The sequence below is a fragment of the Sitophilus oryzae genome, unplaced genomic scaffold (genome assembly GCF_002938485.1).
Source record: "Sitophilus oryzae breed Bouriz unplaced genomic scaffold, Soryzae_2.0 scaffold_358_pilon_pilon, whole genome shotgun sequence".
NCBI classification, from domain to species: domain Eukaryota; kingdom Metazoa; phylum Arthropoda; class Insecta; order Coleoptera; family Curculionidae; genus Sitophilus; species Sitophilus oryzae.
In genome coordinates this window covers 2,757,882-2,785,576 of record NW_022146927.1, presented here as the reverse complement: position 1 = coordinate 2,785,576, position 27,695 = coordinate 2,757,882, and the positions used below count along the sequence as shown (strand labels likewise).

General features: G+C 32.6%; 1 protein-coding gene across 5 annotated transcripts in view; it reads left to right on the top strand.

Moving 5' to 3' along the window:
* The window catches only part of LOC115884896 (talin-2), a 76,363-nt gene that overhangs the window by 25,132 nt on the left and 23,536 nt on the right, over positions 1 to 27,695 (top strand). For all 5 annotated transcript variants that reach the window (XM_030903612.1, XM_030903613.1, XM_030903614.1 and 2 more), the window contains exons 2-17: positions 14,790 to 14,949; positions 18,001 to 18,153; positions 18,373 to 18,886; positions 21,259 to 21,552; positions 21,665 to 21,874; positions 21,987 to 22,078; positions 22,210 to 22,301; positions 22,865 to 23,101; positions 23,187 to 23,411; positions 23,468 to 23,676; positions 24,511 to 25,018; positions 26,098 to 26,244; positions 26,305 to 26,532; positions 26,603 to 26,756; positions 26,900 to 27,063; positions 27,124 to 27,283. In XM_030903612.1, coding sequence (XP_030759472.1) covers positions 14,820 to 14,949; positions 18,001 to 18,153; positions 18,373 to 18,886; positions 21,259 to 21,552; positions 21,665 to 21,874; positions 21,987 to 22,078; positions 22,210 to 22,301; positions 22,865 to 23,101; positions 23,187 to 23,411; positions 23,468 to 23,676; positions 24,511 to 25,018; positions 26,098 to 26,244; positions 26,305 to 26,532; positions 26,603 to 26,756; positions 26,900 to 27,063; positions 27,124 to 27,283 — 3,517 coding nt within the window. In that variant the 5' untranslated portion in view covers positions 14,790 to 14,819. The remainder of the gene's footprint in view (positions 1 to 14,789; positions 14,950 to 18,000; positions 18,154 to 18,372; positions 18,887 to 21,258; positions 21,553 to 21,664; positions 21,875 to 21,986; positions 22,079 to 22,209; positions 22,302 to 22,864; positions 23,102 to 23,186; positions 23,412 to 23,467; positions 23,677 to 24,510; positions 25,019 to 26,097; positions 26,245 to 26,304; positions 26,533 to 26,602; positions 26,757 to 26,899; positions 27,064 to 27,123; positions 27,284 to 27,695) is intronic.

The following is a 27,695-nucleotide window of genomic DNA, read 5'->3' as shown; positions in this document are numbered from 1 at the left end:
ATATCTATATATATTTTTATTACAATTATTACAGTATAGAGGGTGTCCGGAAAATGATTTATTTTAGGTACAGGAACTGTTCTTTAACAAATTTTAAAAACGAAAGTAACGAAAACCTTTTCACGAGTGAAATAAAAAAGTGGATTTCCATTTGAAAAAAATGATTTATGATAATTTTTTAATCGCTCCATTCCATGATAGCTGCGGTCATTATTATATGACATTCGGACAATTTAATTTTTGAAATAGATAGCCACATGTCTTCTCTTTATGGTACAGTGGCTGTGGCAATCACTAAATTTGACGTTTAGGCTATACAGGTTGTTACCTCGACAGTTACTTATAGAGGAACAGAATGGCAATACTGCCTATTGAGAATGCATGCACTTAAAGGGCTTTCTGCCGACTCGTCCCGTCGCGTCGCGTCGTCTATCGACGAGCGGGCCGAGGTTGCCATATTTCAACCATAAAGCTCTTGCCGCGAGTAATAAACAAATTAACAACCTGTATACATATTTTTAATAGGCAGTTTTTTCCTCCAAAAATTATAAATATTTTTTTTCTCAAAAACGGTTAGAGTAGGTATAGAGTGTTTAATATTAAAATTCATAAAATTTTACAGAGAATTTAAATATGTAATAAAAAATTGGGACACCCATTTAAAATAAGAAAATTGCTCTCAACTTCCGGTACTTCCGGAAGTTCCGCCATATTGAAAATATTTTTAATCAATAGATCTCGTTGTGAAACAACGATATGCAAAAAATCTCGGATGTACATATTGTAGTTCTCTAGAAACTTCTAATGCAGGCTCAGCCTGGACACCCTGTATAAATACTTGAATTTTGTCAACCATTATACATACGTCATTCAATTTTTACAAAATGTGTTTTAGAAGTACAGCGGTAGCCAAAAGTATGGAAACTTTTTTAATTTGTCATTTATGCTGAGAAATTAAAATATGAAATAAAACGACTTATAATCGTGACCTACAAATAATTTCCTACAAAACCTAAAACATTTAAATAAAAAATTACAGCTATCAAAAAATATATAAAAAATTATGAATATTTTCTTGGTCAAAAGTATGGAAACTTAAGAAGGTTTATTAAAATTCAAGATAATATAAAAATTACTAATATTTAGTGGAATATCCCTGTGAATTAATTACTTCTCTACATCTTCGTGGCATCGAATCGATCAATCTCGTACAATCTTTACTGGAAATGGCCGCCCATTCAGTTTTTAGCACTTCCCATAATTCATTTTTATTTGAAATAGAATGGCTTCGAATTTTGCTATCCAAATGGTCCCATAAATTTTCTATGGGGTTAAGATCCGGAGACTGTGAGGGCCAATCCATTAGTGGAACATTATGTTCATTTAACCAATTTTGAACAAACCGAGATTTGTGCGTGGGATCATTGTCTTGCTGGAACAACCATCTGAGTGGTATTTCTTCATCAGCATGAGGCAGCATATTATTATCCAATATGTCTTTGTACAAAAAACTGTCCATTATCCCATCAATTTTAACAAGAGGACCAACACCTGAGCGAGAAAAACACCCCCATACCATTATACTCCCACCCCCATGTTTTACTGTGGGCATCTGGTACTTATGGCTGTACCGTGTATCTTTTGGTCTTCGGACATAACGTCTCCCGTCACTACCAAACAGTTGAAACTTGCTTTCGTCGCTAAACAGTACAGTATTCCATTTCTGATAAGACCAGGTGAGATGATCTTGAGCAAATTTAAAGCGGACTATCCTATTTTTCTTTGATATTAGTGGTTTCTTCACCGCAACTCTTCCAAAAAGTCCCATGTCATCCAACCTTCTTCTCACCGTGCGTGCAGACACCGATATTCCCCTTTCACCCATTTCTCGAGAAATGTCTGTGGATGTTTTTCTTGGATCTCCCATTGATATTCTCTTCATTACTTTCATTGTCCTGTTGCACAACTTTCTTGGTCTTCCTGACTTAAAAGCTGTTGAAACGTTCCCTGTTTTATTAAATTTACGAATTATTTTCGAAACGGTGCCTTTTAAAATGTTTAAATTTTTACTTATTTGAATTTGTTTATAACCGTTCTTGTATAATTCAACTATTTTATTTTTTAAATCTGTAGAGAAATATTTAGACTTGGGCATGATGTTTATATTTATCTGAAGCAAATCGTACCGTTTATCAGCTTAAACTAAATAATTTTAATGTATTTATTTATGATTTCCATACTTTTACAAAATTCCAAACACACGTGCTTTGATTAAGGCTTCATTAAGGTTTGCAGAGCTTCAGTATTTGGCATAAAATAGCGAGTAATTTGTGACAAAACCATATAAATTATATATCACTGTAATTACAAAACTTCAATCTATTTCCGTATTGTATAGGAATTTTAAATTATGTCTTTATTTTGGAGAAAATTTAGTCCTAACATAAGGAATATTTCATTGATGTTTGACCATCAAAATCTTAAAAATTTAGAAGTTGTCTAAAAATGTGCTATAATACGGATATAGTATAATCCTTTATCTTTAATTTCCTTCTTCATTTGTGTCAAAATATCTAGACAGTTTTACATAAAACGTTAAATGCCGAACGCTTATTTTGCTACTTTTTCGGACTATTGAAATGGACTCTACTACTGAGCTGAGTATCTTTTTTATAAAAAAAAATCGTAAGAAATTTTCAGAAAACCTTTCTATTGATTTCTAGTATAAGTACACGTATATTATGCACTTTCTGAAGATTTTCAAGACTTTGTCCTAAATATATCTCCGTGGAGGTGCATTATACCTGCCCCGTTAATTACCATCTATTTTTAGCGTTCCCGTAATACTCCTGTAGTAAAATCTTATAAATAGTTGGCGGACAAACGGCAAACCCGACTTGAATCATTAAGTTTTTCGAGCAGGCTGTGTATTTTTGTCGTTATTTGTTTTCGTTTATTTGACAAACAACTTCAGTACGATTTTAGAGACAATATAATAAATTTTAAAAAATATTCTTTTAGAGATCTTTTGCATTTCAATATTGACAAAATAATTTTTAAGTTTTGGTAGAATGCAGCAGATTTTTTATCAAGAAAAATCACTTCTGTACAATTTAAAATAAAAAAAAATTGTGTGTGCACTATGTGCGCATATATGAAGTGTCAAACTTCTTACTAACAGCTATTAAATTGAAGGATTTGAAGGATATATATTTTTTTCAACTCAAAAAATTAGAGTTAATATAAAGCCGTATACTATTCTAGCTTTATAATTTTATAATGTTTTATTAAAAAACGATATTTCTATCACCCGGTCGGATAGTCCTGGCAGCTGTGGCCATTAAACCAAAATACTTCTACATCTATATCCCTGACTACTACTAACCAACAATTTGTTTTGTGTAGTCTGTTTTTGTTTAAATGTTTTGTTCATTATGTTGGAGATTTATTTTTAAATTAATGTTAATCGTTAGGCAAACTCATAGAATATGTATTTATTTTGCATAATCAAAATTGTCACTGTCACAGTCAATTTCACATAACCAAATTGTCACTCTAGATCGCTGTCTTTTTTAGACAGATGTCACTTGTCTTGTCATTATCTTTGAATAAGAAGACTAAGGAAGGAGCATAATGCTATCCATGTATTCATGCATGGTGGGCGGAAAAGCCACCATAAAAGCTCTCTAGGGTGGGGATCCTTGACAGTTCTGTTTGACGATTCATTTGACACATTTGAATTTGATTTGAAATTTTGTTGATTTGTCAGTCTTTACGGAGCTTATTTTATGTTATTTATTATTTATTCTACTACTGATAGTTGTATAAAGGTAGTAAATCTAGATGGAAATTGTGGCAGAACATAAATTAACAGTGACACTATCGCGATTTATCGAAAAGACTCTAAAATAGTTGGTTGTTTAGCGTGCGGTAGATCTCGGCAAAAATTGAGTGAAACAACTTTTCGCTAGTAAGTGACTATATAATATACATACGTGTAGTAAACCGATTATTTAGGAAATTCACTTAAATTAACTAAATTATATATTTTTTTCTGCATTTTAGCTTTTATTTATTACTTGTCAAAGATTAGATGTCAAAGAATTTAGATACGTTAATTTGACTTACCTGCTTCAGTAGCGTATCGGATGTTTGTGTTAATAAATACTTATTATAACTTATCTATTTTTATTAGAATTATATATTTTTATAACAATTTTAATAACTACCAACATTTATTCACAACGTAAAATAAAACAACAAATTATTGAGTCTACCCCACGTCTACCCTATATCATAGTTTTACATTTTTTAAATAAAATTAGAACGACACTGATAAACCGGAATTTAAGTCGGCCATATTTGAGGCCTATCGCGGTGTACCTAAGATTTTTGATATACTCCTTCCTTAGTCTTCTTATTCAAAGGTCATTATTCAATTCATTATTCCAATTCTCAGAATGTTGTTAACAAAAGTTTCATCTTAAAATAAAATTTTAATCAATCACAATTGTTTATCACAATTGTTTATCGCGTCACAGCCAGCTGATTTGTTGTTTTGAAGCTGTTTTATGGAGATCTTTATTTTCTGTTCTGTTATTGGGATGTCTAATACATCGAGGCTGTTATACTGAGGTACTGTGTTTAGTGCTTCTATATTGGGGTTGTTTTCTTGGTTAAGGATATGGCTGTAATATTCTTTCCAGCGATTTCTGATTTGTTCTTCCTCTTTTAGAAGTTCGCCATTTTGTGCCATGATTGGGCAGCTTACCTTCTTAGTTGGACCGTATACTTCTTTTACAGCCTCGAATAATTTACAGAAATTACAGTTCATTTACAAACAATTTATTATTTATAGCGATTTACAGTAATTTTATTAGTGTCCTCCAATGAAAATGCGAGTTACTAACTCTAAATTTTAATTCTGAGCTAGCAAATGAGCTAGATGCTTTACCTAGACCGTTATTCAGAAGCTACAAACCTATCGATGAAAACATGCATGAAATCAGGGTTGGTACAGTTTCAAGTTTATTATAGTGATTTTCTTAGCCGCGTATGGCACAGATCGTCACCCAGTGTTGCCACAAGCTTATTTTTCATCTATATATTCCTCCTATACATTCTACTCATACTCTGCAGTCTAATAAGTAGTTTTGGTCTTACTGCCAGACGTTATAATAACGTACTGACTTTTAACTTGACAAAAAGACTAGTCTACGTTCTGTTCAATAACGAAATACCCTTTTTTCGGAAATTCTGTGATTAGTCTTGACATGTTATACACTATATGAGGAACACCCGGTATATTCGTCAAATTAAATTCCACAAACCTCATAATAATAAAACTTAGACTAGTCGTGGTGCGTAAAGAGTCTACGAGAGGGTATATGAGTCGAATTATATCCTCCCACCCCACCCAGATTTACATCTTTATGGTCAAACGATAAAAATTACGTCCCCTAACCTTATACACTCATTCCACTCCCCCTTGCCCTTTTAAGTCGTTTAACGCCCCAATGGTTAATCGGTTAAATGCGTTCGTATGCCATTTTATGACACCCCTAACTGTCAAAACGGTTTACGATGACAGTTGTGATGGTGATGAGTCGCTCGAGGACATTCTTGACAGTTTAATTTTGCTCATAACATGTTTTGAAGATGGTTTTAATTTTTTTTTTTTTCGTTAATTTTAGACCGATTAATGCAATGTTTATGAATATTTAATCAACAGAGTGCTAGATGGTAGATTGTATGGGAGGGGGGGTTAATCATACATTTAAAACATATTTGCATGCTAAAAAGGTGTCGATACATTCTTCAGGGACGTGCATAGGGGTTATCACTGGAAAATTTTAAAAAAAAAACATGTGCGCTACTGACTTTTTTTCTTTGCTCATCACTGTTGTGCCGTTTATTACCAATAATTAAAAGTTATCTCTTGGTATTTTGTCGAATTTGGCCTCCTTGATTATATAAACGCAATTTTATTAATCACAATTAATAAAATTACAATAAAAATAAAATAAATAAATTATATACTTATTTTACCTAATTTATTATTAAATATTATTACTATTAGTCCAACCTACACTGAAAAAAAGGATCTCTCAGTCGAAATGAATATGACTTTGACCCAAAAGATTGGCGCTTTTCAATAGAGTCAAGAACGACGTTTCTTTGCCCAAAGCATTAACTATCTTTTCATAAGCTTTAAAAAATTACTTTAGAGAATAGAAGAATCTATCTGTCCAAAGTATTTCACTCTTGACCCAAAATGAATATGCAAAGAAGTTCTTGCTACAAGAACAATAGTCTCTTTGATTCGTGCAAAAATTCTTGATTGAAAAGGGACATTTCTTGATTAAAGAGACACTTTTCTTAAACCAATAGCGAATACTATTGACTCAGCTAAAATTTATTTTGATGACATCATATACAGGCATATTAGATACGAGGTATATTATTTTCTGATAAATTTAGGTTATTTCTGCTTCTTCACTCCTTGGTATTTTTTGGGATGGTTCATCACTCAAAAAAAATGTTACATCACGATTAATCAAAGTAAAGCAAATAAATTATTAAAATTATAAGCTTTGGTCACATTTTGAATTTTTTAATACGACGACTTGAAATTCTAAAATTTTTGTAATTATTTGTATAAAAAAATCGATACCTATATTCTTATTCTATAGTCACGCATGCATTATCTAAACAGGTGCATTAGGTAAATGTCTCTTACCTTCAAATATAGCAAATAAATGCTCTAATTTCCATTCTTTCAGAAACTCCTTTAAAGAATCCATATATCCTAAAATTTGTCCATAAAAAATGGCAAATGCATGTTAATAACGATCACTGATTTGCTATTCGATATGCGTTTAAAAAGCAAATTATGCAAAATTCCAAGTGAAGTGATTCCAAGCAACAAAACCCGTGCGTACTATGATGTGCGACCTTAAGAAAATTATAATAAATCGAAAAAATATTAAGACTTTAACACCCTGTAGCTACGAAACAAAGCAGAATCGGACCTATGTTGATATGAAAAATAAATCTTATTTTTACGTAAGGAATCTCTCCACGAGAGATGGCACAATTCCATGTTTTTTTTTTCTGTAGACGGTCTTAGCGTTTTAACTGACAGTCAAAACTTACGGTAAAACTAAATGTGTAGGCGAGGCTTAACCCGGGTCAAGTAATGTTTTGACTCAACTTATTATGTGATGAGAGACATATGTTCTTAAAATTATCACACGCCAAATAATTGCTGTTAAATCGTCTGCATCCGCACTTTGGGTTAATGTGCATATAAAAAAATAAGATTTTTTTTCTTCTTCCTTTGTAATGAGAATAAGAAGAGCGCCACTGTTATACCAGATGGCTTAATGTATTTTATTTGATATAGTTTATTTGTATAATTTTTATAACAACTAGCGGAAGATGCCATTTTAAGAAATCTTAATTTTCTGTATCGTTATCATAAAAAATAAATGACATAATCAAGTGTCATTGGGTTCATTGACATCGGCGGAGTAGTGGTTGATTTTTGCCCTCGAAGTCTTTGACAAATAATAAGGGATGAGGGTTAGTGTAGTAAAAGGTTCTCGCCAGTTGCTAGCGATAGTGAATGACCCATATTGGCCAAGGGCCGGGACGGATTGGTCGAAGTGTTAGTGTTATGTATTCGACCATACAAACATATTATCTGACAAATTAATTTAAACCAGCTTTAAAGCTCTTCTCATTTTTTCTTATTATTTTCGAGAAAAGTGAGAATTTTGAGAACATGTAGAACAGAAAGAAGTTTATTTGAAGCACTATGCGGTGTTGTCGTTCTATTTTTATTTACTAATATCCAAAAAGTGGAGTGAATATAACTTTATTAATACTAATAAAATTATATAAAGATTCTTGCCACTTAACTGCCAATATAGAAATTTAATTCTACGCTGTGTTTGTCATAATGCGGATCAACCTGCTCTCACTACCGGTTTCGGAGCCCTACTCCATCATCAGGTGAGCTTGGGAGATCCACAAAATGACAACCACAGCGCAGAGATAGTTAATTCCGACTTGTCGGAAAGTATCGGTTAGATATTAAGATTAAGTCCCGAACGGGAGATAGCGGCCTGCGTGCAATGGTAGTACTTTCGTACCACCGAGGCGCAACTATCGATAGTAAAAGGATGGTAAAAGGCTTTTTTTCAGGCAAGCCAAATTATAAAATAGAAAACAAATTTCTTGCAGTAGAGGTGTATAATAAAATTATATAAAGATTCTTGCCACTTAACTGCTAATATAGAAATTGTTTTTGTGGATCTCCCAAGCTCACCTGATGATGGAGTAGGGCTCCGAAACCGGTAGTGAGAGCACCGGTAGTGATCCGAATTATGACAAACAGCGTAGAATTAAATTTCTATTAAAGATATAATTATTTATTAGTTCACTGTTATTAATATCTTAATTATTGGATATTAATACCTCTGGTATTATGGTATTCTGATATTTCGTCGATTTTAAAATAAACTAACTGTTTCTATCTTATTTTTTTGTTAGAATGGGCATAATTAAGAGGGCTACTGATGCCGTGTTGTAAAAATAAGGTATTTAAGGGCTTATTTTTTGGTATTTATTATATTTTTGCTAATATCTTCGGTTTGAAAGAAGATATCAAGATGCAGTTTTCGCTGACTTTTTATGTTTTTTACTACTCTTTACTATCAGCTAAAATTACATATACTATTGCATTTATTTTTTTTGAAAAAACGCTTGTTAAATTGTAAGACAACGCCCCCTAGCGTCTACGTTCAAAAGCTTATTACTACTGTTTATATGGTACAATATAGAGTAAGGAACGCTCTTTTAAAGGAGCCCTCGCTTGTTGGATTCCGATCATCCAGTCCAGAGTTATTAATATTTAAATAAAAACAGTAAAAACCACTTTATTTTGGTAGATAGGGGAAAATGGCTGTAACAAAAAATATTCAAAATTTACTGAAGGTTATGAAGCTATTACTTATAGTACACCTTATCTAGGCAAAATTGTGTAAAAACTCCATTTTCTTATTTTTTGTTACAGTTGCAACCCCTAGCGGTTGTTCTACAAACTGTAAAATAATTTCCAGCAATTTCCCATAGCCTCTTTAGTTATAAATATTTTTTTCGCAGCCCCTACGGCTAATACTTTCCGAGATACAGCCGAGAGCTATTCTTAGTGGGACACCCTGTACATTGTGTATTACGATTATTGCTTAAAATTGAAGAAAGAATTGAAATATACAATAATATACAGGGGGTTCCATTTAAAAAGAATAAAGTTTGATGTGTCGCAACTTTATGACCGACCCTGTATATTTAAATTTACTAGTAGGTAATAAGCATCTAAAAAAATGTCATTACAACAGTATCACAGTTTCGACAGAATGCCATCATTAAACGAAACTGAACATATCGATATTAATTAAATCAAATTGTTTAAGTGATATGTTCAAAAGTCAATAACTCGGAAACGGTTGGTTTGATTTTACACACAATGTACCGTGTGTATTTCGATTTTTGCTTAGAATTGAAGGAAGAATTGAAATATGCAATAATATACAGGGGGTTCTATTTAAAAAATGAAACTTTTATGTGCCATTCTCGCTAATAGATATTTCAAAATCCTGTAACTTTTGTATTTAACTTTTTGCGGTCCCTGCTATATTTTACCTAATAATCGACCGTTTCCATACATAACAGCGACCCTGTATTTTTGCTAAACACCAATGATAACAGAATAAATACCTGAACGAAAATTTAAATTATCCTACACAGTGTATTTTTTATGATGTCAATAATAAAATTAATAATTGATAATGTACACCAGGCGGATGAAACTGCCATTTGAATTTTGGAAACACGGCGGAGTTTCTGCCAGTAGAGGGATAGATGGCGCTGCGTAGAAATTACATTTAAAAAAGTCTAAAGTCCCTAGATATTCATCTAGGGACTTTAATTTCATCATGATTTTATCAAGTCATCCACAGAGTATAGTTTAATTAACAATTCGTTTGATTCTCTGTGGAGTAATTGGAGTAGTTGGAGTAGTTGAAAAATATAAATATTTATATAAAATGTTGATGATTTAACAGTGATGTGCTTTGTTACCCTATGAATAAACATTGATATGAAGTTGCTTTCGCCAGAAACAATTATAATTAAATAATTTAATAAAAATTTAATTTCTAAGTGACCCGGATCAGTTAGATCAGTAAAATAAATTGAAAAATAAACGTCATTCCATATTTGGCAATGTCTGTCAGTTTCTGTGAAGTGGAAGTGAATTGTGATTTGTTTTTATGGGAATATTTTACGGATTTTTGCGAATTTAGAGTATTTTGGACGATAGGATTGTGAAATTTAAAAGCCAAGTAGTTTAATATATAAGATTAATTAATCCCTGTGATAATTTTTATGAAATTTCTCATAATCAAAACAAATTCTTTCAACAAAATGGCTGTCTCAGAAATTTGGAAGATCATTAATTTTAAAGTTTTATTTAAGTGTATTTATATCGAATCAAGAATTTGTATAACATATTAAAAGCTTAATTTTAAAGGTTGTGCAGTAATTTATGTAAGTGTACGCTTTTAGATAAATATTAAATATACAAATTTGCAAAGACAAACAAGTAATTTTAAAAAGATCATTTATTTATTTAAACGAGTATAATCATTAATCATTAGGTTGAAAATATATTTGTATTTACTTATTTATATATTTTCTATACCCTTGTATTATTTATAAGCCCTATATGTCCTGTTTTATTTGAAAAAAAAATGCTTCGAGTCATCGAGAATAGATTTAATAACAATTTTGTCCCTTGGCTTTGTGTATTATATAATGTGAATTGTAAGATGTTTCTATTTGAATAGGTCATTAAAGTTGAGATTAAAGTTATACCAAATTATATTCACGGTAACTATATGTCTTTTATATAATGAATTATTTATTTATAATTTATAACCTTTTTTATAATTACTTATAACTGATTGTATAAATTCTGATAACTTTTATATATACTTGTATAGTGTTGAATGTGTTATATGTAATTTTATTAACAATGTTATAATAAAATAATCAAGTTACAAATTTTTCGTGTTTTATTCTAATTTCAGGGATAATTTCAACCTAGATTATTAATTTATTTGTATCAAAATACATTATTTTTATTTTGTAACCTGTTTTGTTACAAATAAGTTCATAATCTAGATTGAAATTACCAAATATAAGTAAAAAACTTATGTACTGGCAGTAAAGGTCCATTTAAAAATATGGCGCGAACTTTTAGTTCTGCCAATAGCCCGCCTGGATCGCGTCGAGCGCGTGTTTCCAGGCTTTAACATAGGAGTTTTCATTTCTTTCAGTTAGTTATTCTATGATGTACACAAAGCGCCATCGGTGCAGTTTGTCCGTGGCTTGGTCTTCGACCACGTGGCATCTTTTTCCGATCGATCGGGGGTGGCTGTTCGGGATGAAATTGCGGTGGTGGGGGGTCGGCTTTAAGGGCGCCGCGACTGTCGGACGCCGAGCCGCCACGTCCCGTTGCCTGGTTACCCAGGATCCCCGACCGCGGCCGAAGAAGTGGGCCCCATTATCTCGTTTGTCCCCTGGACTAATTTACTCGTTACGTGCGGTACAGGGTGTGCCAAATTTGCGTGGCGACGCGACGCGACGTCAAAGCAGTCCTGCAGTGTTTTCTAACTGATTATAACTCATATCCTGTCTCAGTAATGTTGGAAGTGCTCTCTATGGCTTGTAGATTGTATAGATCAATAGAGAGTATTATACAGTATGTTCCTGGGTTGTCTTTACAAGAAGAAACGCTTTTTTATTATTGGCATTTTGAGAAAAATGCATTCTTCATAAAAAAATGTGCTTCTTCTAAAATGGTTAATTCCGTTTATATATTTTTTTTAAATATGGTTCAGTTTTTTCCGAAAGTCATAAAAATTAAAACGCGTATCTATGGTAATATAACTTCGTTTTCATTTTTTGATAGATTGTTATTGATAGAATTTTAATCAGTGTCATATTTTTTGCTGTTTTAAAATGTTAAAGAAGCACAATATTTATTTCGTTCAATGCTTTGAATAAGAAGACTAAGGAAGGAGCATAATGCTATCCATGTATTCATGCATGGTGGGCGGAAAAGCCACCATAAAAGCTCTCTAGGGTGGGGATCCTTGACAGTTCTGTTTGACGATTCATTTGACACATTTGAATTTGATTTGAAATTTTGTGGATTTGTCAGTCTTTACGGAGCTTATTTTATGTTATTTATTATTTATTCTACTACTGATAGTTGTATAAAGGTAGTAAATCTAGATGGAAATTGTGGCAGAACATAAATTAACAGTGACACTATCGCGATTTATCGAAAAAGACTCTAAAATAGTTGGTTGTTTAGCGTGCGTAGATCTCGGCAAAAATTGAGTGAAATAATGGAACAACTTTTCGCTAGTAAGTGACTATATAATATACATACGTGTAGTAAACCAATCATTTATGAAATTCACTTAAATTAACTAAATTATATATTTTTTTTTGCATTTTAGCTTTTATTTATTACTTGTCAAAGATTAGATGTCAAAGAATTTAGATACGTTAATTTGACTTACCTGCTTCAGTAGCGTATCGGATGTTTGTGTTAATAAATACTTATTATAACTTATTCTTAATCTAAGATTATAACTTATCTATTTTTATTAGAATTATATATATTTTTATAACAATTTTAATAACTAGCAACATTTATTCACAACGTAAAATAAAACAACAAATTATTGACTCTACCCCACGTCTACCCTACATCATAGTTTTACATTTTTTAAATAAAATTAGAACGACACTGATAAACCGGAATTTAAGTCGGCCATATTTGAGGCCCATCGCGGTGTACCTAAGATTTTTGATATGCTCCTTCCTTAGTCTTCTTATTCAAAGGTTCAATGCTATGAAAAGGGTGATGATAGTTATCGGAAAATAAGATGCTTTGACAACAGCAAAGACTATGACATTAATTCACAAAACATCCCCCTTTAGAACTTCGTCTATCATGTTATGAAATGAAAGTAAATAATAAAGCGCCTCTCGTGTTTGTTCGCACTCAAAAAATTTTAATTAATGCCTGTATATATTTTCAATGTATTTTTTAAATTTACATTTTTTTAATTGTAAAGTAATGTATAATGTATTACATTTAAATGGAATATATTACATAACAATTATGTCAATTACAGGATTACAAGCTTGTTTTCTAACATTTTTTAAATAAAACGAATTATAAAATTTCAATATATGTATATTTGTCGTAGGTATGAAAAAAGTAAAATATAAATTGGACAAACGCTTACTTGCATTGCAATAAAACTTCCTCTTTTAGTTTTGCAATCCAAACGCAATATTTCTATTTCACAAATAAAAATATCCGACAACACTAAAATCACTGAAACTTCCGCGGCTGACAACGAAATCTGAAAAACATAACGGCATTTTTTGTTTTGGACTTGCATATCAACATTACGCTGTACTATTATGTGTTTGTTGTTGAAATAATATAAAATATCTAATTATAACTTGTAAATTTTAATATTTTAACATGATTTTAACTACTTTTGACAATAACTAACTTTTTGTTATCAAGATGACATTTTAGACGGCAACTGACATATATGTCATAATATATGAATCCTAAATATGTATGTAATTCAAATTACTATAATGCAACTTTATACTAAGAAAACATTTATACATTCATAAAATACAACAAAGTCTAATAATATAGTTTGAAAACAATGAATCGAATTAAAATTGAAAAAGTTATGCGCGACCCCTTGTGTCAAAATTAGATGATTAAATTTTCGCAATTTTTACACCATTTGATGACCGGTGGCGCCTCTAGTGTTTGTTCGGACAGTTGGGCTTTTACTCCCGCTTATGGCCATTAAAGAAAAAGTTCTAAAGGGGGATATTTTGTGCATTAATTAAAATTAATAATAACCATCTATCAAAGAATAAAATGGAAATTATATTACCATAGAAACGCCTTTGGATCTTTAGGACTTAAAATTCAATCATATTTTCATGTTTTTCTTAATTTTCTCTAAAATGGTATGAAAATTTGGAAAAGTATAAACGGGATTAACCATTTTAGAACAAGCCAAATTTTTTTTGAAGAATGCATTTTTCTCAAAATGTCAATAATAAAAAAGTTTTTCCTCTTGTAAAGACAATCCGGGGACATACTGTTGATCTATTGTGTTCCTCTTCTTCTTTACCTTTTTTCCTTACCCTTTTATGGCATTTTTTACGAATAATTTGGTACCACGCACTTTGTATTTAGTGTCAAATTGTCGTTATGAATCGCATGTTGCAATATCCAATAAACCATATTTGAAAATGTCAAAAGTTGACATATGATATGTCACTCTATTCATTATCATTTTCTATCGAATAAAGTAAAAAAAATACCGATGGTGCCATTTAAAAATCATCATTTGTAGTCATTTCCGGCGAAACAGGAAGTGGCCTAAAAGAATTCAATACGTCAATCAATCCTAATTTATGTCATATACTGACATATCAAATCTCATTTTTTATCTAAAAAAAAAATAAAAAAGTTATAGGGTTGGGTCACTTATGGGTCACTTTTTGAACTTAAAACATTACCTGATTGACACATTTAAATTTATTTTAAAATTCCACTTTTGGTTGTTCACAATAATTAATGTTGAATATTTGTGTTACAGAATAAGTGTGAATAAAGTGCATCGGCCATCATGTCCCTATCACTCCGAATCAACATCGTCGACAGCAACGTGACGAAAACGATCGTGTTCAGCTCATCGACGACCGTTCACGACGCCTGCCGAATCATACGAGAAAAATGCACCGAAGCCATTGGCCAACGTAAGTATTACATCGTTTATTATCAAATTACCAAAAAAATCAATTAGTACTACAGCTTATTCAGACGTATATAATGTACGTCTACTGAATCTGTGTCAACGAAAGGAATTTCAAAAATGCAGACACAATATTGGAGTATGATCAATTCATTGATCGCTACCTATATACTAATTTATTGATTGCTACCTATACAGTGTTGTTAACCACATACGACACGGAGTATTGTAGTTAAACGGCTAGATTTTTACAAATTGTAAGTTTTGGGTTCGTTGAAGGACTATTAGAGCTACAATTTAAAAATATTTTTACAAGATACAGAGTGTCCCAAATGAATAAAAAATATCAAAGTTGTATTTTTTTAAATGGAACACCCTATATATTATTACATTTTTAGTTTCTACGATTAAAATAAAGGTAAATTTGTTTACGGTTTATTACACTTAAACCTTACCGTTTTTGAAATATTTTCAATTTTGTGAAATTGCAGTAAAAATTTTAAGGCTTCATTTCTCCGAGGGTATCAAAGTTTTTAATACTAAATATTTACTGAAGTTTATTTATTGATCAGTTATTGTGTTGCAAAAATAAAAACTTTACTACCTTATACAGAGTGTCTAAAAATTTATTTTAAATAATTACTAGCTTTAAAGGGCAATAACTTGTTTAATTTAAATGGAACACCCTGTATATTTTATGAGAATCAGATGCACAATTTAATTGTCTATCAAATTGTATTATACCATTTTCTTGTAATTTAGAACTCATTTATCAATATACTCATGGAATACTGACATTTTAGATTATTTTTAAAGATGTACCAAATTTTTAGAGTACAGATACTAATATTGTCGATATAGTTTGTTTATTTCATTAAAAAATAAAAAAAACTGTTTAAATATTTTTTATTAAATAGGACCAACTAATATGATTCCTACATTAATTATATTGAAACTACATTAATTGACTGTTTGCGTTGATTAATAATAATTGCTCCAAATACTAAAAAACTGAATTATGTATGTGTATTAGACAGTGTGGTAAAAAGTAACACCTTAAAAATGATATTTAATTTTTTGACAAATGCTTATTTATAACAACAGAGACGTTCATTTTCATAACTTATTATTATATTGATTTCTGATTCAAATCCACATTCATGTAAAATCATTTATTAACGAACACAATTAAGTATGTAATTAATTAGTATTTGGGCGGAAATACTGGTGGTATATTTAATTAATGGTATACTCTTTTATCAAGATTTAAATAGTTTTCTTTTTGCATACAAATGGGCTAGTAATATTATCGTTTTACTAAAAACGATAATATTACTAGCCTGTACATTTTGCACATTTGTTGTTTTAAAAACAATCTAAAATGTCAATATTCCATGGGTATATTGATAAATGAGGTCTAAATTATAAGAAAATGCATTTTCTACGAAAACTTGAAGGAATAGGTAAGAAGTGGTATAATACAATTTGATAGACAATTAAATTGTGCATGTGATTCTCATAAAATATACAGGGTGTTCTATTTAAATTAAATAAGTTATTGCCGTTTACAGCTAGTAATTATTTAAAATAAATTTTTAGACACTCTGTATAAAGTATAATTTTTATTATTGCAACACAATAACTGATCAATAAATAAACTTCAAGTAAATATTTAGTATTAAAAACTTTGATATCCTCGGAGAAAAAGCTCTTAAATTTATACTGCAATTTCACAAATTGAAAATATTTCAAAAACGAGTAAGGTTTAAATGTAATAAACCTTAATCAAACTTACCTTTATTTTAATCGTAGAAACTAAAAATAATAATATACAGGGTGTTCCGTTTAAAAATACAACTTTGATATTTTTTATTTATTTGGGACACTCTGTATCTTGTAAAAATATTTTTAAATTGTAGCTCTAATAGTCCTTCAACGAACCCAAAACTTACATTTTGAAAAAATCTAATCGTTTAGCTACAATACTCCATGTCGTATGTGGTGAACAACCCTGTATACACGCGGCAGAGTGTGTACGTAGACTAGACGACCATGTCACCGCAAAACACACTCCACCCGCTCATTACATTGGCTACTCTTGAATTTTTATTGACGGGATGCATCGCCTATTTTTTATGACAACGGTAGTAGACCGAGCTTGGAGAACAGTGCTGTCGTTATCGGTAAAATAGTTGCGTGATTTTATTAATTTTTATTGTTTTTCTTCCCAATTTTTAGGGTTCCGTACCCAAAGGGTAAAAAAGGGAACCCTATTACTAAGACTTCGCTGTCCGTCCGTCCGTCTGTCACAAAGGTCTATCTTATGAACCGTTATAGCTAGACAGTTGAAATTTTTGCAGATAATGTATCTATGTTGCCGCTATAAGAACAAATACTAAAAACAGAATTAAATAGGTAAATGTTTATAAATAAAAAAGTACTTTCACTAAACATTATTTTTCAAGTAAGAATTTTACATAGAATCTTTCAAGTCCTCGGTGGCCGCGTGGTTAAAGCGTTGGGACTTTACGCTGCTATGAAGTTGGAGCCGTAAGGCAGGTTCGAATCCTAGTCAAGGCGACTTTTTTTTAATAGTTTTTTTTTTAATTTTCACATATTTATTTTTACTTTTTACATATTTATTATTGATTAATACAATTTTTAGTAATGTGTTTCTTCATTTTTTTTAAATTACTTATACGCGCATTCAAAATTTCAGCTAAATCGGAAAAAAAGTTTATAATAATATAGTGTCTAATGTTGTATAGATAATGAATGGTACGGAACCCTTCGAGTCCGACTCGCACCGTAAACGCTCGCACTTGATAATTTTTTTCTTTTAACAAGCAACTAGTATTACAGCTTATTCAGCGTTATACAGAGTCTACTATATCGTTTACTAGATCTGTGTCTACGAAAGGAATTTCATCTAAATAAAGATTAAGAAAAATTAATAAAAAAAATTAAATTATTTTTTTTTTCAATTGTTTCTCTTAAAATTTTGAAAATATATGTTAATTATGTTGAATTAACACTTTTTCTTTTATATTTACAGCGAAAGATTATGGACTGTTTCTCACAGACGAAGACACGAAATCTGGAGTATGGCTGGAACCGGCCAGAACTCTGGAGTACTACCTATTGAGAAACGGTGACGTTATCGAGTACCGGAAGAAATTGAGGAATTTGAAAGTCAAGATGTTGGACGGTAATTATAGTTCTTTAAAAAAAACTCTCAAATTAAAGTGACCAGATTTTGAGTCAAATAATTACAAATAACGTGTTTGACTACTTATTTATTTAGGGGACCCTAAAATCTACATAAACATAGTCCCAAATTGCAACAAAATGAAGGACATTTTCATTTTAATGAAGTAGTTTTGCGAGAAAGCCTGGTATATGTAGTAAATTTGTTTCTTCTATACAGGTACGACAAAAACAATCAGAGTAGACGATTCCCAAATCGTAGCCAACATGATGGTAGTCATCTGCACCAGACTGGGCATCACCAACCACGACGAGTACTCTTTGGTACTGGAAGACCTCGAAAATCAGGAGAACATCGACAACAAAAACTACGGAACTCTAACCTTAAAAAAGAAACGCGAAGAACGCGAACGAGATGCCAAAATGGAACAGCTAAGAAAGAAACTTCATACTGATGATGAAGTGAATTGGTTGGATCCCTCCAAAACGCTGAGAGAACAAGGGATCCAAGAAAACGAGACAGTGCTTTTGAGGAGGAAGTTCTTTTTTTCTGATCAGAACATCGATTCGAGAGATCCGGTTCAGTTGAATTTACTCTATGTGCAAGCTAGAGATGCTATTTTGAATGGAACACATCCAATCACGCAGGAGAAGGCTTGTGAGTTTGCGGGAGTTCAGTGTCAAATTCAATTTGGAGATCATATCGAGAGCAAGCACAAACCTGGATTTCTTGAGTAAGTAGTTTTATTGATACAAAAACCATAGTATATTATTCAACGAGCATATAATGGTGGCTGTTGTAGAATGTAGAATGTAGAATGTTTAGAAGGGGAGTTAATCACCGCGACCTTATAGATCTATTGTGTGTTCCCCTTTCTTGAGTTATAACGAGTTATAACTCATCATACAGTCTCAGGGCTTTAAGAAAAGCCAGTATCTGAGACGGCTCCACAGAGGCCAGCTCTCCATCCTCGACATCAGACGTGCCAAGGTTCATGGCACGAATGGTCGTCGTCTCGGCACACTCAGTGATAAGGTGTTCTGGTGTTTCCCCATTTTCCCCACAAAATCTGCATTCGCCGTTGTTTCTCAGTTTCATCTTACTGAGGTGTTCGTTGAGGAGACAGTGTCCTGTTAGAAACCCCGTGACAATCCAAAGATTGTTTTTACTTAAATCAAGGAAAACTTTTGATTTTTCTCGGTCATAAGTTCTAAGGAACTTTTTCGAGTGTCCTTAGACCGTTGGAGGACACCCATTCCAAGTTACGGATGGAGTCTTCCAGATTCTTCAGTACAATCCGAAGATTGTTTTTACTTAAATCAAGGAAAACCTTTGATTTTTCTCGGTCATAAGTTCTAAGGAACTTTTCATAGTGTCTTAGACCGTTGGGGGACACCCATTCCAAGTTACGGATGGAGTCTTCCAGATTCTTCAGTTCCGCTTTCAGTTGGTTCCCGTTTGGAAAACAGAACGGTTCTGGTCCAGTTAGTGGAGTGTTCGCTCCTTTCCTAGCTAGATCATTTGCTTTTTCATTGCCTTCTATCCCTTGGTGAGCAGGCACCCAGAGTAGGAGGACTTTATTTTCTTTGCCTAATTTGTTGAGCTTCTCTAGGCATTCTTTGACCAACTTCGAATTGATGGTTACTGAGTTGATCGCGTTAAGTGCTGCTTGACTATCGGATAGATGGTGGCTGTTATTCACGCGGATGAAGTTATAAATCATCCAGGTGAATAACAGCCAATCAATAACATTATCAAAAAAATTTAGATAATATTAATATAAGTTTTTATTTTTGTAAAACAACTTTTGAAACCCCCCATCGATGAGTGCAAAAAATAACATTGAAAAGTTCAAATTTTTAAATCGAATTTTAGAGTAAAATATGAGGGAATTTTAACATTGTTTTTTTGTAATGGTGTTTAATAATTTGTTTACATGTCTGGATATAACATGAGAGACTTATTAAAAAGGAAAAATATTTTAAAAATGTTATGACAAGAAAAACAACTTTTCGAACACTCCATAGATGAATGCAAAAAGTGACATTAAAAACTTCAAATAGCTCTTGTTTGGAGTTTGGATCGAGATGAAACCGTTATTCACTATTGAATAATGAATATTATTATTATTTCATAAACTCATGTATAATAATCAAATTATAGACGAGACGAGGATAAATTAACATTATATTGTCTGGTCAACGTTTTCTTCATTATTTGTCAAATATGCGTTTTAGGGTGTGTCTGAGATCAGTTCATATTGTATAGAAAATTTTAAGTACGTTATGAAATTATTAATTGAGTTCCGTTTTTATTAAATTCATGTAGATATAGTATGTTCAGCCATCGTTCAACGTCACTTCATATATCGTCGAACTCTCTCAATCACTTGCCAACCGGATGAAAGAGATTAGTGACGTCGTTACGGCATTTCGTAAATTACTGCATATTATTTTTGTCATTGTCATTTGATTTGGGGTTATAATTGTATTGACGGATATCTATCAATGTCAAAATTAAAAATCAATTGTTGCTGTAAAACAAAATGCAAATTTTTTTATTGCAAAAATGCCTCAAAGATTTAACCAAAATGAACAAGAGCTCATTGCTAAGCTTATAAATTATTTTTCTCGAGAAAGAGACGCTAGTAGAACACTCTTGCCAGTGGACGCCGTATATGAAGTAAGTTCAATGCAAAGGTGTAATATACCTATGTAAAATACAAATTTATAGCGGTTTTAAATAATATAGCGAGTTGCTGATGCTGTAGAAAAAGGAATTTCAACAGTCCAAAGGACTGGAATTAAAGGGATTGTAACTGAAGAAAAAATGAATAAATGCCGAAAAAACGGAACTCGCTCAATCAATAATATAGGAACGTACTTAAAATTTTCTAAACAATATGAACTTATCTCAGACTCACCCTAAAACTCATATTTGACAAATAATAATGACGTAACAGTGACCGATGGCTGAACAGTTTCTACCTTTCTTACCTATCTAATATCGGATTAATAAAACCACGTATAAATATGCCGCGTAAATGGGGGACACCTGTATGTCGTTTTTTTTAAATACATAAAACGATTTCTTCTTTTCTTCTAGTTTAAAAGAATTCCTACCACAGTCCTACACGAAAATCAAGGGTATCGAAAAAAAGGTGTTCCAAGAGCACAGGAAATGTCAGGGTTTGTCAGAGCTGGATGCCAAAGTGAAGTACACCAAAACGGCTCGATCGCTACCAACCTACGGTGTGACTTTTTTCCTTGTCAAAGAAAAGATGAAGGGCAAAAATAAGTTGGTACCTAGGCTTTTGGGCGTGACTAAAGAGTCGGTACTGAGGCTGGACGAGAAAACTAAAGAAACGTTGCAGACGTGGCCTCTGACCACTGTGAGAAGGTAAAGCTATATTTATTTTTAAATATAATACATATTCTGTTTTTCTAAATCTATAATTTTAAGTAATTCAAATATAAGTGTATTAATACTTCAACACTTTATATTTTTTCAGATGGGGTGCTTCTCCAAATACTTTTACCTTGGATTTTGGAGATTATTCCGACCAGTACTACTCAGTTCAAACCACAGATGCTGAGCAAATACAGCAGATCATTGCGGGGTACATTGACATTATATTGAAGAAAAAACAAGCCAAAGATCATTTTGGAATTGATGGCGACGAAGGTTCAACTATGTTTGAAGAAACTGTGTCACCACACAAGTAAGTACCTAATAAAATGGTATTTATTTTTAATCTTTATCAATTTCTGTCATGAAAAATTCGAATAAGTCCATATTTGTGCACCTTATAAATTTGATATCATTCATTTCAGAGCGTCTTTCATACAGCACGAATCAAATAAAGTGGCTAAACTTGACACACATTCAGTGGCCAAGCCTGCGGTCATGAGAGCTGGAGATAACGGTAAGTAGTATCAATTTTTTGAAATTTAAAATCCTATTTCCAAAAAATTATCACTAGATCTTAATATTTCTCTTCTCGTTTTTTTATATATTTTTTTTTATTTTTGTTTTTTGTTATTTTTGTTTTATTAGGTGAAAAAACGTTTTCTATCGGTTCAATGGGTGGTCCACAGCAAACCACTGTCAGTGGTCAAGCAAATCTTGCCCATACACCCCCTGTAACGGTAAGATTTTCGCTTGTTTCAATTGTCCCATGTATTTCAACCACTAACATTTTTTTCCATTAGTAAAAATATTTTTTTTATCAATACACTAACTGTTTTCCTTCTGTTTGTTTCATGTCTGTATATAGGAATAGGTGACAGAGTAGGTACATAGAGCAACTTTATAGATTCTTTTAATTTAATTTTTTCTTTCAATTCTATGATATTTATATCGATTTTAAATAAAACACACTAAATCGCCAAGGTTATTTTTAATACTTTCGATATCTCGCCATGCGTTTATTTTTATTATTATTTTTTGTAATTTTTTGGCCTCACGTTGGGCGCCAAAAATGTGACGTTTAAAATTAGGGAAATGAAAGACGTGTATAATCAAATGATAAAATATTATCAGCAGATAAATAAATAATAATAAAAAATATAAGATAAATATTTTAAAATAGTAAAGTTAAAGCTCTAACTCCTTTGTGTTTTCTAACGTCCTAACATTTTTGTTTTCTATAATTTATGTTATTACTCTTGATTTAAATGGCTATATATTAAGCAAAAAACTCATTCCACAGTCTTACAAGCACACCAAAATTACTTCGGTGCTCACCGAGCCACAACGAGCCCTGATTTCCTGCATTGAAGCCACGCACACCAAGATCAAAGAGTCCCAAATCGATTTGGAGACGGAACTGCACTATCCAGAGATAGGAAGCGATGCGGTGGCCAAAAAATGGAAACAAGTCACTTTGGACACCAGCAAACAAAACGTGGGCAGTCAAATAGCTGCTATGAATGCCGCCACTGCTCAAGTAAGTTCACTTTTATCTTTACTTTGTTATAAATCAAAAAGATATGCATAAAATGTCAAGTTATTTAATACAGGGTGTATTTTAGGTGGTTAAACTAGCTTCGGCGCCGCAAGACGAAGTCGATCACCACGCGGTAGGTGCTGCTGTCACCACAATCGGCAGCAACCTTCCAGAAATGACCAAGGAAGTCAAAAAGATCATAGCATACTCTGACGACAAAAATATGGGCGAAAAGCTACTGGATGCTACGAGAAAACTCTGTAATGCTTTCAGCGATCTCCTCAAAGCTGCAGAACCAGAATCCAAAGAAGTAACTCAAAGAAAAAAATAATAATTAATGATTTTTAATTTTCGTGAATATTTCAGCCAAAACAAAGTGTTATCAATGCAGCCTACAGAGTTGGTGAAGCTAGCACTCAGGTGTTGGCTACTATTGGAGAAGATACGGCTGCGAACAAGGAGCTGCAAGATCTGTTGATGTCGTTGGCTAAAGGAGTGGCTAATACCACGGCGGCTTTGGTTTTGAAAGCGAAGAATATTGCGTCAACTTGCGAGGACCAGCAAATGCAGAATAGGTAAATATATTAAATTTTTATATCACTTTCATCTATTTAATATGGTCAGTACAATAAATATCTAAAGTGTGGGTTGGAGAAGCTCAGTGAATACTTCGGATATCACCAGTTTTTTTTTCTTTTTCTTATAATCTTATATTCTGGGTGAACAGAGAGCATACTGTCGCACAAAGTAAAAGAATTGGCCGATACAAATGTTTCTTTGCAGATGTGATATTTATTATCATATCTCATATCTCTCTAATTGTTTTCCATTGTATCATTTTTTCAAGCCCCACGTTGGGCGCCAAACTCGAGTTTTCTTCTAAATTTAAATGAAAAATTTGAATATAAATGCCTTTTGTTTAATTAAAACATTGCGATTTTTATTTCAATAAAATCAGCAACTTGTCTAGTCTCTACTCAACTATATATTGAACAGGCTAGAGGTCATAGCGAACCCCTTTTGCCTTTGAACTGCGTTAGAGAGGTGAAAATTATCAGCTTTCATTTATAAAAAAATTGTTAATAATTTCACTTAATTAGAATTTGTTTGTGTAATAATCATAGACAAAGAAATTATGTAGATATAAAAAATATTTACATATATATTGTATCTAAAATTGAAGTAAAAAATGTAACAGAATTACGAATATCATTTGACACCTGCAAGTAAAGAAAGTGGCCGCGGCAACATTGCAACGTACATTGTCAAATATTTTGATGACATTAACCGCCAACTTTTATTGATTTTTCTGCACACGAAACTATATCAGAATTTCTCTATCTTAGAAGCTCTCTTTATGATTTGGTTCTCTGTGGACTAAGTTTAATTTTTACTTACTATTTTTTCAGAGTCATTGGTGCTGCTACCCAATGCGCCCTAGCCACCTCCCAACTAGTAGCCTGCGCCAAAGTAGTCGCCCCCACCATTCACTCCCCCGCCTGTCAAGAACAATTGACAGGAGCTGTCAGAGAAGTTGCCAAAGCCGTCGAAAATCTAGTCAGCATCTGTAACGAAGCCACGCCCGACGAAAACCTAAACAATCAGCTACGTGACGCAGCCGCTGAAGTGTCAAGATCATTGAATGCTTTGCTGAACCATATCAAGCTTAGTGGAAGGGAGAAGGCTAAAGAGTCTGTGCAGGAGCATAGTGTTGAGGAGATTTACACTGCTACTGATAAAATATCGGCTGCTACAGGGGATGCGAATGAGATGGTGAAGCAGGCTAGGAGACTGGGCAATGCTACTGCGCAGTTGATTCAGAGTATCAAGGGTGAGGCGGAGAAGTTGCCTGATTCGGATATACAGAGAAGGTTGCTTGCGGCGGCTAAGACTTTAGCTGATGCCACGGCTAAAATGGTAAGCTATTTTTAACAATTAAAATCTGGCAAAGTAAAACACTAATTCACCCTAATACACCAAAACACTTTACTTTTAAATCAGGCAATTATTAGTATTTCTAATAACTAATACGTTTTGAAATGGTAATATCTGGTTGTTCTCAGTTTCATAGGTAAATTTAGGCTGTATTCCGTTGCAAAACCAGGCGAACCAGACCGGTAAACTAGAGCGGTTCCTGAAAAACATCGGTTTGATACGGAACGGTTTGGTAAAATACTTGAAACATCAAATTGTTGACGTTTTCTAAATTTCAATACCTATGTTATAAAATTTATCTTTTATGCATTTTTAATGTACCTATTCTCTGCTTTTACGTTTGCTTCTTCTTTTCAATGGAGTTTAATATTGAAAAGTACTTTATTAATAAACTGTTAAACTCGTTAGACAGCTCAACTGAAGATTTGCAGGTCCAATATTAAAACAGGTCAATAATAAATAAACAAATCTAATCAATATTTATATTTTTATAGCTTACAAAACATTCACGATTACTTGTTGTCTTGTTTTTCATGTTTTCTTTAAATGTTCCTGACTTTAAGAAACAATGGCTCCATGATAAGTTTAAATGGTCCTAAAAAGTCATTCTATTTAGTTATTGAAATTTATTTACCCCTACTGCCTACCTCCATTGCTTTTGGATGTAAATACAAAATATTATTACAAATTTGAGAAATTAAATGAGAATTTTACTCGAACTTCCAATATTTGCTTGATTTCTGTCACATATATGACATTGATTGAGAAACAAAATCAGAAAAACCAGCCTTCTCGCGCTGGTTAGTTTGGTGACAATTATAACCGAATTTTGAACCGTGTTCCATAATAAGAAAACTTTCAGGAAACCGATAGAAACGGAACATAAAACCATAACCAAGGTAAGCAACGGAATACACCCTTGATGAAATGGAAACGATTATTTAATTTATAAATACGGTTAAACTGTTTTGGTTTATTGTGGTAAATTAGTGTTTTTATTTTGCTGAATGATTTATCCAATACTTTGACAGTTTTTATGAGGTTCTATATCGTTTTATTAGGTCGAGGCAGCTAGACAGTGCGCCACAAATCCTAGCGATATTAAGTACCAAGATCAACTTCGTCGTACCGCTGAAGACTTGAGAGACGTCACTATAGTAGCTGCAACTACTCCAGCTCTACGTACTAAACTAGTAGATCGCGTTCAGGTATCTACCTTATATCAATTTCATTATTTAAATTACTTTCAATAACATTTCTATGAACAGGTATGTGCGCGCAAGGTTGTAGCTTCCGCGAATCTGTGCCTCACAGCTGCCCACGCTAGTCATCCTTATAATCCCAACCCTGCTACTAAGCAGGCTCTTATACAAGACACTGATGATTTGGCTGATCATATTCCACCGTTGGTCGAGGTTATCCAGGCTAATAGTGCTCATCCAGAGGACATAAACACCCAAAGTGAACTAATGTATATTGCAGAAGTGTTCTTACATGTAAGTTTCATTTTTTAAATATATAATTAAGTACTATATTTGTTGGAATTCATTTATTTCTTATTTACAGCCTGCCACTCAATTTATCCAAACATCTCGGTCAGTGTTGCCAACCATCACTGAACAATCGATCACAGAACAACTGTCAATCACCAGTCATCAACTCAACTCTGATCTGAATGATCTGAGAAACGCTTTAAGTAGAGCTAAACCGGCCTGTCAAGGTAAAGTATAATTCAGTGACATCTTTTGACAGTACATTAGTGACGTTTTTCTGACATTAAATTTGAATTTTCTAATATGTCCACTGTATGCATCGCCATCTTCTCTGGTAATAAACAAAAAAATTAATGGTAATCTTATACAGGACTTGGTATGGATGGAGCAGCACAATTATTAGAAGGCTTGCAAGAAGAACTTCGTGAGTTCGAACGAGCGGTTGAAGCTCACAGGTTGCGTCCATTGCCGGGTGATTCAACAGAAAAGGGCGCTCAACAGTTGATCGCCAGCGGAAAATTAGTCAACCAAGGCGTAAGATAATTTTTTCTTTATTTTATATCAACATATTTATTTAAATTTTGTATTTTATAGGTTGCGCAACTGCTCAGTGCAACGGCTCAAGGAAATGAAATGTATAACACTCAGGCTGCAAGAGATACAGTGCACAGCCTTAGGAATTTCACTGGAGCTGTGAGGTGTATTGCGGCGACAAATGACAACCCTGACTTGCAGAGAAAGATAATCCATGCAGGTATAGTCTTAATATTTACTATACAGATTCTTCACACAAGATCTAGTCAATAATTTATCAAGATATTATAAAAAAATAAAAAGATACATACCAGGATAACAATAAAATATCACACGGTTAGGTTAAACTCTGTCAACGACTGTCTTTATTCATGGACTATCAGTTACAACTAGACACGTGTACAGGTACTTTAAAATATTGTCACTAGGTGCTATAATAATAAAGTTCGTATCAAATAAACTTTTAGTCGCGTGATTTAGCTTGACTTGCACAGCGTTGCCGTCTTTTACTTATTTTCTTTTAATCAAAGTATTTTAGGAAACAAAAATAAATTAATTATAAATATATAAACAGTTATTATTTACATCAACAAAACTCACCTTCCTAACACCACTTAAGGGCCATTACTACC